General features: G+C 24.7%; 1 protein-coding gene across 1 annotated transcript; it reads right to left on the bottom strand.

Annotated features, from left to right (window-relative positions):
• Window positions 1-5,834: 5,834 nt before the first annotated feature.
• LOC109801616 (protein LURP-one-related 4) lies at window positions 5,835-6,942 on the bottom strand. The gene is made up of 3 exons (XM_020362727.3): window positions 6,668-6,942; window positions 6,344-6,565; window positions 5,835-6,248 (listed from the first exon to the last, which is right to left on the bottom strand). The coding sequence occupies exons 1-3, from the start codon at window positions 6,848-6,850 to the stop codon at window positions 6,114-6,116; spliced, it is 540 nt and encodes a 179-aa protein (XP_020218316.1). The 5' UTR covers window positions 6,851-6,942; the 3' UTR covers window positions 5,835-6,113.
• Window positions 6,943-14,221: the final 7,279 nt, after the last annotated feature.

Raw genomic sequence — 14,221 nt, forward strand, 5'->3', positions numbered from 1 at the left:
CGTCTATTGTTTATTTCTCGTAAATCCTTTTTCCTAATCGTTTCTCTATATTAGAGTCGTAGCTGCAGTGTCAATAACACCTTTACCTCATATCCCATTCAAACTCTTCAATTTTATATATAATCATAAAAAAATAATTTAAATTATTAAATGATACATTTTTATTATATTATTTGTAGTTAATTTATTAATAATATATAAATATATTGTATATAAATATTGTAAATTATTTGAAAATTTTGTCACTCGTTCAAAAAGTTATAGATAAAAATAGTGTACATTTACTTTGAATTCAAAAGAAATGGCACTAAAATGAATATATCGATTAAATTTCCTAAAATTTCTATGATCCATAGGAAAAATATTTTAATGAAAATGAGAGTCACGGTACTACACATTTACTTAAAGATTAATTCTTTCGGAGAAATCTTAAAATGTTAACTTACTTTGAACTTTTTAATTCAAATTATAATAGCTGAGAAGGTTAATTTGATATTGTTGATATTTTTTTGTCTCCTGAATTGAAGGTATTATTAAACGAAAGATAAACATAATTAATTTTTTATTAAAAATATTAACCTATATTAAAAAGGTTTAATAATCATAATCTAATAGTTTAAAATGATTTTATATTTACAACCAATCAAATATCATTATTAATATAATTTTTTACTTAATTATTGTAAAAGTCAATAACTTTGTGATTTGTGATTTGACGATGATGTAAAATTACTTTACATAATCGATGTATCATACATTTTCTTTCTATTAAAATTGATTGTTTTTACATGCATATATATGTAATATTTATAGAATAATAATAATAATATTTGCAAGTGTTGTCATTGTCAAAGAAAAAAAAACTTTTAAAACTACCTTTTTCAAATTTAATTTGAGTTGAAAAATAATAATTAATGAATAACTATTTAGTCAGAGGTTGACATTGTTTAAAAATTAATTTTTAACTTATGGTTTTGTATTTTAACATTAGAATAATAAAGTTAAAATAGATGATTTATATTAGTATAACATAAATATAAGATTTGCTAAAGATTTGAAAAAATTATAAACACGACCTGCTCTTTATTTTCCTTACGTTTCTTTTATATGTTAGCGAGTTTGCTTGCAAATGAAATTAATCATGATACCAATAACTTAATAGAACCAAATGAAAAATAGAAACGTTCAACATATCATAACTTGGAGATAATTTTTGCATGAGTTCGATACACACTAAAAACAATCTAATTGTATTTTTAATAATGAAAAATATTTAACTTTATGTATAATTATGTTGAAAAAAATTAGTCATCATATTATTAATATGAAATATCCATCAACTTTATTGTTATTGATAATTAATCTTTATTAAAAAATTTGATTAATTACTTATAATGTGATTTTTTAATCATAATTTTTTTTTACAAGATTTAAAGTCAATGACTTGTTTAAAAGGAATCAATCCAATTCCACTTGAATAAGAAAATTGTTGATTAAAAAAATCATTTATGAACTAAAAACAATAAATATGAGTAAAATAGTTTGGAGAACAATTATTTATGAAGAAATTAATCTTACTTTTAGTTGTATGTTTATTAATTATTAACATTGTTCTTGTAGTTTTTTTTTTTTTTTTTTTATGTGTACAATGCTCAACATATATATTTCACGTCTATAACTTGTGCATACTACATAATACCTCATTCCTTCACTAGGTTGATCATTTAGATTTTTTTAATTAAGTATTTCATTTAATAAAATTGATAAATATATCAAATTAAACAAGTATAAAGTTTAAATACATTAGCTCATTTATCAAAAAATTATTGATCCAAGTGTTATAAGATTCGGTGTCGATCTCTTTAAATTTGAGTAATGTAAATGAAAAATATTGTTAGGAGAAGAAATCTTACTAGTCAACAATTTTTTTAACATATTAATTATAAATATTTTGTATCAATATTATAATTAAAAAATATATAATAATAGCATTTATTCTTGAACTAACATAAATTGTTTATCAATACTTAAGCTTTATATCATACGTTTAATCTAAAATAATTCAATGAACTTAATTATTTCTTTAAAAAAATTGACATTAATGATATTTTTTACATAGACATTACTGTAACCCTTAATGCTATTATTTAAAGATGTGCAGAAATTAAATAATCAAAAGTGGCATTAAGCGTTCCGTGGAAATTGCTGAGAAGAAAGGTAAGGCTGCTGAACGCATAGAAAAGAAAAGTGTGAACTTCAAGCGTGTGGTTAAAAATTTGAATCTTATTTTGTGTATGCAGCCACATTAAATCTTGGGGTCAGCTATCCCACTCTTTAAAATGTTTTCAATCTAACGAGAAGATTAATCACTAGTATAAATAATGAATAGTACATCCATGGACGAACCAAAAGGAAAAGAAAAGCGTCGTGTGGACGAACCAAAAGAAAAGAAAAGCGTCATGCATCATCTATGTTACTGTAGTTTGACTCAACCAGGTTCCAATTGATGTCAGATTCAGATATGATCACTTTCTCTGTCATATATTTCGAATGCGTATGATTAGAGGTGAAAAAAATGCTAGATGCTAGATAAGATTGATTGGACCATATATCCTGAACTTGTTCATCAATATAGGATTTAAATTTTAAATTTTGAGTCATAATTACTAGTTTTTTTTATAACCAGAACCCATCAAATTTGATTAAAACTTGATCGTAAGGATTAGTTAAAATTATAAACCTTCATCAGAAGGATTATTTTAAAGTCTTAAATTAAAACTCAACTATTTTTACTTAGTCTATTGTAATTTGTAATACACATCGAATGGGATAATCTTATTTTATTATGTTTTCATTATATATATTGACTAGTAACATGTTTAGATATAAGTTTAAAATTATTTTTATTTTTTATTATTAATAAAAAATATATAAAAACGTTCATAACTAGTATTTAAATAATTTTTTATCTGTGAAATAAGTGATTATGTGATTTATTTATTTATTTTTATATTTTTTGATATATTGATTAGGTGAAGCTTGAGACATTGCAGGAAAAAAGAATAAGGTGAAAATATCTCAGAATAGTCTTACGTGACGATGCAATATTCAATTTCAATCGATCATGCACCGCTTTATCTTTCACGTACCAAACTTTCAAATTAGTATGGTAGGTAACACTCAAGAATATTAATTTGGTCAACATCAGTGTTCCCAGCGCTTCCTCGTTTTATAATTGATTTCAAATAGTAACACTTAAAACATTTTTAAAATACTACTAAATACAATACCTATTATTTATTATCTAAAAAATATAAATAGCTATTTGCAACTCACCTTTTATTTATGTTTTTTCTTTCTAATCACACCATATTATTTATTAGAGTGTTAGCAGTTATTTATTAGAATGTTAGGTTTGTTATATTTGATTTGTTCAATTTATTATATTTTTTTTCTTTCTATTTTTACCAGTGTTTACAAAACATTTCTCTTATAAATATTTGTTAGCCTGAAAGTCAACGTTATAAGTTAAGACATTTTAACCTTTTGAAAATTAAATCTATCCCATGCATTATCATTATTATTTTGGGAAAAACTAAATTTCAATTTATTTTCAACGTAAAAAATAGTGTGTTGTTGATTTAGTACATCTAGAATCTAAAATGACGGGGTGGTGTGCGACTATGTGAGTTGAGATATTTTCAGTCGCATTTTTTTTTTCACACAAAACATCATAATTTGTATTATATTAATTTTTTTTCTTCATGTTTATGTTAACGCCATTTTTTTTTACATTTGGGCCGGATTTTTTTGTTTTCCATGTAATGTCCATTGTATCCTAACATTGGACTTCAACACGTTATTATGAAGTGAAATCCTAAATAATTAAATTCATAATGAATAATATTTTCTTACAATCATTAAAATATATCTTTAAAAATATTATACAACATTATATCGACATATTATATCTTTTTGAATCAAAGATCACATCATCAAGAATAATATATATCTACTTATAAACAAGAATATTTCTTAAAATATGCAACATCATTTTTAATGGATATAATTTTGGCATGTGATGATATGGATATTATAATTAATGTGTAATTGTTATATATGTAGAGTTCAATACAAAAACTAATCTTTCTTAAGAGTTTAACAAGTATTAAATAGGTGAGTATCCCTTTTAATTTGAGCTTAATATAATTTCTAAACTTGTGATGAGTTTTTTTTATCAATAAGAAAACATAAAATAAAGAATTACATCTGAGTGAACAGAACATCCATTACATCTGTCACAAGGAGAGGATGAACTTGTGATGAGCTTTAAAAGTATCTTATTTTAAAAAAATAAAAAGATAAAAAATGAGATATAATAAATAATATGACAAGGAGATAAATATAAAAAAATAATATGTATATCTCATACCTATTTAAAACGATTCCTTTGATTTCCTTCTGCTAAATGATCATATAAATTTTCGGCCATGGATATTGTTGAAAATTAAGGCAGGAGCTTCTAGTTGTTAGTTTAAGAATGGTGTATCGGTACTTCAGAATTTATTAATTCTTGATTTTTTTTGGCGAATATTTCTTCCCTATGGCTATGGGTTTGAATAACTATTATACTTTCTTTATACATGTTATTCTTTTATCATAAAAAAAAACATATATATAGTATAAATTAAATGTCTGTTTTGGATAAATTTTACTATAAATATTTCTGAGAGAAAAAAATGAAATAAAGTTTTCAATGTAACTTACGCATAAATTAATTTGTAAAAATTATTTTATATTAATTTTTTTAAAAAAAAGTAATTTTAACTTATGCATTAGTTATTTCTAACTTTTAGACAAATTTTATTTTATTTTTCTTTATACGTTTTTGTCTTAAAAATGTTTATGAGTTTTTTTATCCAAACAAACCGTAAAGGGTATAAGTTTCACTTATTTTTCCTTCACAATAATATACATTTACAATATAAGATTTCAAGTATGTATTGTATTATAAATATTGTTCAAAATACAATATATATATATATATATATATATATATATATATATATATATATATATATATATATATATATATATATATATATATATATATATATATATATATATATATGCAATTTTAATGAGGCGTGTGCATTGAATAAAAATGTTTAAGTGTGTCACTTTTGTACATTTTAAGTCTTCCATTGAATTGATGTATAGTATTGTATTGTACCGTACAAAATTAAATGTTTCATGTTTGCTTCAAATGCACGTATTGCTACAAATAAACTGATCGAATTAAGTAAGATAAAATTACTTCTCTCTGTTTTCTATTTTCTTCCCTGTTCTTTCCTCCAATTAAGTAATAATATTTCAGTAAAAAAATAATAATAACTAAAGAAATTCTACATTACTTTTTAATCATGCGTCTTTTTTCTTAATTAAAAAAGAGAGTTGAAAACAAAAATAGGTGATTTTAGTCAAACAATATATAAATGGCCACTAAACTAGGGTATGGAAGTTATATATTTTTTGGATAAAAGTTTTTCATATACTGTTTGTGTTATCTAATAAGAAGTGAAGTCTCACTTGAATAATACACGTACTAAAAGTTTGTATTAAAATAAATTATTAAGAACTTTAATTTTAATCGAAGAAAAACACAAAAAAATACCTAAAGAAATATAAGTTTTGTCTTTATTATTATTTTATTATTTTATGAAATGAACATATATAGTAAATGGTAAGCCAAGATCTTCATCCAGTAATCTGCCTAGTGCCTTTGGTGATTTTACACCAAACATTAACAGTTAACACTATACCAAAACGTCATGTATTCAGCCACGGAAAAATGTGAAAGATCGAATATTAATTATTCTTTCCTCTGTCGGAAGGAGAAATATATACATGTATCCACATGCATCACGATAATCCTGAATGAAGGTCATCACAATCTTGTGTGTATATACAATAAGAAAAAAATAAAAAAAATAAAGTGAAATATAGGGACTAGAAAACTGTTTATTAATTGGAGAAAATTCAGAAAAGCAAGCATGAGAAATACATAATCAGGTGGAAAGGATGAGCTAAGAATAGAGATAGATAAGAGATAATCACATTCTGCGGCAGATTAATCCGAACACAGTGACAAAAGCCATTATGAGAGCATGATCTACGCCGCCCTCCACATCCAACGTTAGAACATCGTTACCCAGCACAACTCCCGAGGACGAATGCTTTTGCTTTGCCTGCATATATATTATTCAAATAAATAAAATACAAAATCATATTAAATTTATTAATTGTTGCGTGCGTGACCAAATTAAAAAAGATGAATTATTACATCGGCAACTATGTCTCCATCTATGTCGACAATTCGAAATGCCCTTTTGCCACCGATTGATCTCTCTATGCTGTACTTTTGGCACTCCACTGTAATCTGGCACGTTACTTTTCCCGTCATCATCTTATAACATCTTTTAACTTGAAACCAAGGTTTTTCTCCTGCTTCTGAGTTAGAACCGCTACATCTATACACATCCCAACGTCCAAAACTAAGTAGTTTCTGCAAATTATATGGTTGAAATTACAAGTTAATTAATTGAAACCATATTGAATGATCTGATTTAATAATTTACAAAGTGGACAGCATGATTAAAACGTATACCTTGTGTATGGTACAGAGAACTGTGCCTCGCAGATCCAAAAGGTTAACATCTCTTCTACCCTTTGTGTCGTAGTTATCAACGCGATAAACGATGAGACCATTGGAATCATAGACGGTGCAACCGTAAGAGTGGAGAACAAGTGATTTCATCCAAAGGGTGTATGTTTCTGGTGCAAAGGACATGCAGGGAGAGGAAGTGAGTTGCTGAGGCTAAACCTTGGCCATTTGGCCCAAATCACAGACTTGTTTCTTCAAAATGAAGGACTGCCCAATTATAGTTATATCCCAATTATTAATTACCAACTTGGCACTTTCTTTGAAATGTCAAACACTCAAAGTACCTTTTCTGCTTTTCACTATACTCACAAAAAAAAAAAGAGTACACTTTTCACTTTTCAAAATAATTTAATTCCATATAGAGAGCAACCTAGCTAATCAATTAATTAATCAGTTTTCAGCTGTTATTTTTTTATTTATTTTGTACAATGGATAACTATTAGACGTAGAAGTTGGCTCAATTAAATTTGTTTGCAAAATTCAATACGTAAAAGAAAATCCGAGTTTTTTTTTTTTACTAAATGTAATTTTTATCAAAGACAATCATATTTGGACTGAATTAAGACTAAACTTTTGTTCTAAGTTTTTTTTACAATTATTTTTTTTAAAGTCTGATTTTGCTACTTAAGTTAATAAAACGTTTATTTCATATAAAGTATTTTAAATAAGCGTAACTTATCCCTAAATAAATTAATAGGTCAATGAAGAAAAAAATATATAAAAGAAATCATAAATTATGAAATATTAAATTACTATTATATGTTAAAGACATGAGGCACACATGGAAAAAACTCAAATAAGTTAGGCATATTAGAATGTCTTGCTAAACAGTAAACACAAAGTATTTATATTCTTCTTAATCTTTTAAGCTGATTCGTAGGCTATTTCTTAGGGGATATATAAAATTATGAGCAATAACATATTTCTTCTGAATTGCGTTTAGGCTCAGCAAAAGAAAATAAAATTAATTCGCGTTCGAAACTTTCTATTAATATTTTACAATTTAGAGAGTAAACACAATATTTTTCGAATTGTGTATATATCAGACGTGTTGCCACGGAAGGAGTTGCATTTCCGATTACAGCACGTTTTAATCACTAGATTGGGAATGTAAAGCAGACAGAAATATCCTTATTTTATTTTTTTAAACGGTGAATTCTCATATAAGTTCTTAGAATAAGAATAGCTTGCAATGACTTGACTGTCACATATAAAATCAGTTCTTATATAAAAACTCGCTACAGTTGAGTTCTTGTAGTAAAATAAGAAGAAAACTAGTTAATTGTATAATTCACAAAAATAAATTAAGAATCAAATTTTAGTTTATCAATTAGATAAAAAAAAACAATAAAATATGACTTTTAAAATAAATATTATATAAATTAATAAATTTATTATGAATAATGATTTATAATTAAATTTTAATATTAAAAATCTTTACACAGTGGATGCTCGAGTTAATTTAATTAATATTACATGCAATGTTACGTAGTGTCAAATTTCTTATGTTCAATTAAAATAATGAATTTGTAACAATTTATTTAGATTAGTTACCTTTTTCAATTTGGCTTTTATTAGACAATAACTAGTATTAATTAAAGACTTACACCACAACGAATCTTTTACTTTTCATGGTTGAACTTTGTTTATGTATTTTAGTATTGAGACGAAAACAAGTCAAAAGAGCGGTAAAGAAATTAAAAAAAAAAAACTTTACTTATTTGATCAAGGAGAAAGAAAAAATACATTAAATATATTTTTTAATTATCAAAGAGTATCCGCGGAACACGAGCACTAATCTTTCTCACTGAATTGTAATTATACTTATATTGTTCATTTTAAAATATACTTTAATTTAATTTTTAAATTTATTTTATTGTATGATCTAATTATATATAAGATTGATATTGATATGTTATGTTGAAAAATTAGACCGATTCTATTGTTCCATGTATTTTAGATCTTTATTAAATCAAGTTTGTGTAATGAATGACCAAATAATAAAATTAGGTTGGTTAAAGATAAAAATAAAGATAATTTTGACCAATTTGCACCTTACTTTTTAGGGGTGAAGTCAAATTAGGATAGATTAACTGTTTTTATTTATTTATTTAATGATTATGAAATTTGTTCTGAGGAGTCAACTTTGTACTTCTAGGATAAACTCTCTCATATATATTAAAATAAAGTTTAGCCAGTAAAAATCATATTTTATAAATATAAATTAGTTTTTATTATCAAATTTGAGATGTTGTATAAATAATGTCTATAAAGAAATTTGAAGAAAGACTATACTTGTGTGGGCCAAAACTTACAATATAACTACTAAATATGAGTATATTTCGTGTCTTTTTTATTTTTATTTTTTTAAACTTGATCTAAAAGACTATTTACATTACATTAACCTATAATTAAATCTAAGTAGCTCAATACACATAAGTATAAAAGTATTACTATTAATGATTATATATTAAAGATAAATATTTTTTTAAAATAAGGTAGATGTGTTATAATATCATTATGTGAGGGAGGATGCACTCTGCCACACAACAATCATATATTACACATCACAATAACTATTACTAAAAAAAAAAGTGAAATACAAGAGCAAGTGAGAGACCAAACCAAAACCCACAATAAAAAAATTAAACTAAAAAGAATAAAAAAGTAAAAATAGTCACTTAAAGAGAAATATTAATTGTAAAATTAATATATATATATATATATATATATATATATATATATATATATATATAATATTACATATTAAATAGGTTGGTCTATTATATTTATAAACACTGTTATAATTATATATAGTTTTCCGTATTTCCTTTTCTTGACATGTCATAATTTATATGCATGTAAAGATGTTATAATTTTAAACTAAAAAACATTTTTTTTTATTAATTTTATGGGTAAATGAGTGTTTTTTTTTATAATAAATATATAACCTAGTTTTATTAACTTGATTGGAGTGAAACAAAGCTTGCATTTGTGGAGTTATCTGGCAACATGTTGATAGGGGGCGGCAATAGATAGGTGTGATGGCTGCAAGTAATAGCATTCTTATTTATTAAGTACTTATCCTAACCACTACACCTTCATTCATCATTGTATCCCATCTCACATATCTCATTCTTTGGGAGAAAAAAAGAATGAAAGAAGTGGCACTTTGCAAGAGACTCCGCGAATAGGAAGGAATAAATAAGAAATGAAAAGTTAAGTATGTTTGAAATATCAATCCTATACTTCTTAAATTTTTCTTCATAAAAATAACTGGAAATAAACAGTTACCATGTTGATTGTAAAAATTATTTGGTTTAAATACTGCTTAATTAATTACAGTGTACAAAATAAACGAAAACGGTATCGCATAATCAATTTTAAAACTGAATACTCTTATTTTTATTTTTTTTCCCTTGATTTTATCTATTTATTACCTTCCTTCTTTCTTTTTTTTTTTTCTTTTCTTTTTTTCTTTTAATCTTAGCGAACACATTATTGTTAATATCATAGTCTATATACGTGGATGAACCTAACCATGGATTGGCCTACATTTATAGCTGTTGGCCGACCAAGTTTGATATTTAGGGTGGGGGGAGGGTATGGTAATATGGACTCAAAAGGTAGTACAATAAATATTTAGCTTTTAAGGATTAAAAAAATCAGTGATGAATATATAATTATTTATCCCTTTTTAATTTTTTTAATAATATTATTTGTGACTTGTCAATTTTTATTTTGTCGCTAATATTATTAATAAAAATAATCAAAATATAAATTATTAATATAGTTTTATTAATAGGGGCAAAAATATTAATGTCACGTAATTTATCACTAATATGAAATGTTAATATTTCATAATTTAAAGAATAAATAATAAATTAATAATTTATTATATATATTACACATGTTTAATATTTATCATATAATTAACATTTATAAATAATTATATATAAATAAATATTATATATATATATATTATGTTACATTAGATTTAAATTTATATAAACAAATATTTTGAATATATTAATTATATTTTATATTTTTAATAAATATATTGAACCATAAAATTATTTTTAATATTGTCACAAAAATAATACTTTTAATTATTGATAGTTTATTCTAAAAATGTTAAAATTTAATTTAAAATAAATATAAATTAAAATAGTTAAGAATTTAAACAAACTTCTATAAGCTCTCGTAAAAACATTCAAAGATAGTTTATTCTCCTTTATATATAAATGATATTTCACATTTCAAAAGGGTGTAAAATAGGTCTAAATTAGTTAACTTTATTAAAATTAATTTATCTAATCCTAAGATAAAACATGCTTAGTTTGTTGCATGATTAAAGTATTCTACATATGACAAGAAAAAAATAAAAAGATAAACAATATTTAGGAGTTAAAATTAATATATATTTCATAAAAGTTGAAGTATATATGTTTTCTCTTTTAAGAAAATAAAAGTGTATATTTACTGCAAATAATTACAGATAATTACTTATTTGACTTTCATATGGCAGGCCATACCATACGCTGTTTGATGTGACACATTAAGACGTCAATTATTATTAATATTTTGGTTATAGATGTTAGTCGAATCCAAATACAGCACACTCATTACATAAATGCAACACATTACAAATGGATAAAATGTGTGGGATGCACATATATATAAAATTAAAATAAACAATTCAGAAGCTTACGTAAACGAGTACGGAGTGTGAACAAGATATTTGATCCAATCAATTAAAAAACATAAGTATACTTACGAAACAATAATTAAAATCGAGCTCTTGTGAAATTGAGTATAGAGACAATAATAATAATAAAAATATATTTATCTGTTATATACTGTTCTCTCTTTAAATTTTTAAAAATTTATAAAGGTACACCCTCCTTAATTTATTTTCTAGAATTTTTTAGATATATATATAATTTTAACTTTATTTTAAATTTATGTCATATAAAATTTAAAATGTAACTTTTAAATTACTATTTTATGTTAGATTTTTTAAAATGTTAAATTAATTAAAAAAAATAAAAGATGAATATAAATATACTTGATATTCAACACAAATAAAAATGTGAATACAAATTTTACGCCTATCAAATATATATAATGATAAAGTATAAAATAAGAACTCGAAAATATTGACATTTGCACCTATCAAATACCGCTGTCATTCCTAGTACTGAAATATAGTATTCCTTCTGTACTCCAGTGATTTTTGTGGATTTAAAATCAAAAGTATTATGTGGTATTGACGTGGCTCCATTTTATTTTATTTTTTTAATTAATGAGGTCTGGGATACATATATTTTGATAAGGTCCGGAAATAAATAATTGTTAAAGTAATGAACACGAGGTCTATAATATTTTTTTTTATGTATACCACATATATCGTTCACGCAATCTTATAGAAATGACGTTTTGAGCACTTTAAATTTTGGGGAATGTTTTATAAAATCAATTCAATTTATTTTTGTTGACTTGAATATAATTTCAAGTAATATTATTAACATAAAAAATAATAAATAAAATAAAATAAAATAAAATATATTTTTGAAGTGTAAAAATTATATTTATTGAATTGAATAAATGTTAGTTAATTATTTTGAATAATTTTGTTGTTGTTGGGCTGGCACTATCTTGTAGCCCAAGTTGTGTGTTAGGGTTGTTTTTTGACCTTGTTCCTTTCTTTTTCACTGGGCTGCCTTGGTTAGAATCCTAAACGACATCTTCCAACATTAAAACGTTAAAAAAAAAAACGGAGGGATATAAAAAAAAATGATTCAAGGCACTAACGGTTGAATTTTCAATCGAACTCAGGTGTGAAAAATATAATATCTCCAAGACCTCCAAGAACAATATCTCCAGAATTTGAAACATAATAGGAAGATAAGTTGCAGTGTCAAGCTTATCATAACGATCAATCCTTTGTTCCAACATAGCCCAAATGAATAACAATTCAGCATAAGTAACTGTGCCATCAAAACCAAGGAATCTATGCATGATACGAAAAGAGTGGAGTTACACTCGGAAGATTCCCAACTAGAGCCACTAGTAATTTAATCCCAAAATTGTTAAATTTTGTAAGAAATCCATAAACATTGTTTAACTCCTCCAAAGTCAGCATTGAAGAAGCGGAGGGATATCGATCCTTCATTTTCATTTGGTCCATAACAAGACGAGCGTATACAGGATCTTTTCATTCTGGCAAAGTTAGTCCACCCATCATTTTCCAACATGAAGTTTATGTCATCATCCAAACCAAAATCCACATATTTAGTGGGTATCACGGTTACTCAAAACATTATGCCTGACTTGGAATTCTTCAGGAACTTCAAACTCGTGGTGGGATCGCACGTAAATTTATAGCTAAAATAATCCTAGCCATTACGATGGATGAAATTTGTAATAAAATAGAAATTAAGGTGAGTGAGTATAGTGTGTCTAGGTTAAAGAGGAAGTAGATAGGGTTTGAAAATGAGAAAAAAGGGATTTATTAAAGAAACCCCAGATTAAGTGGATTGATAGGTTGAAATGGTGAAATAAGATTAGGTGGAGCTAATAGTAATATGTATGGTGGGTATGGAGGATTTGTGGGAAAAATTGCACACAGGGTGCTCCCTAGCTCATGGGCTTCAGCTACTTCTCACAAATGTCAGGTCTTATGTCGCTCCGTACAGAAGAGATCACGGCTGTTAACTTTTGAGAAACATTTCTAGAAATGAAAAATAAAATGTATTAATCCAAAATACAAAAAAAAAAAAGTTTGAATTTAGGAACGCTTAATTCTGGAAAGATTGTGAATTTAGACTAAATTTGTTCACTTTAATTTTTCTCCCTCGATTTTTTTTATTATATTTTTTTTAATAAATTCTAAATATTATGATTAAGGAAGTTGGATAATTAAAATCATAACACTAAATTTCAGAGAAAAAAAATCTTTGTTGGTGACAAATACAATTGAATCTCAATTAATTTTAGTATTTCATGCTGCCATATCCAAAATATCTTTTATTTAATTAAGATTGTATTTTTGATAATATTTTTTTATTCTTAATATAAAGCTTTAAGAAAGGATAGTTTAAGAAATTAGGTTAACCTTTAAATTTGATTAGTGCAATTAAATGATGTTAACTAACTTTTTAGTTAATGTAAATTAGGTTTTTTTCTCTTATATTTAGTATTGGGATAGATATAAATTAAGGATTGACTTAATATTCCTATAATTGATTCATGTCAATATTAAAATAATACTTGATCAAGGAAATAATATCTTGTAAACACAAATTAACTCTTAATTATCAGTTTTAGTACACTATTCAGAATTTGTCTTTGAACTTAAAAAAATTATAGAATATAAAACATAAGAAATCATTTTATGAAGTTGTAACTCTTGATAATAGAAAAGTATTTAAATAAATATAAATGTGAATGAATGAAGGATTTACAAAGCATTGATATATGTCTAGTATAAGTACC

Source organism: Cajanus cajan, chromosome 11 (assembly GCF_000230855.2).
Source record: "Cajanus cajan strain Asha chromosome 11, NIPB_CcT2T_4, whole genome shotgun sequence".
Classification (NCBI taxonomy): Eukaryota; Viridiplantae; Streptophyta; class Magnoliopsida; order Fabales; family Fabaceae; genus Cajanus; species Cajanus cajan.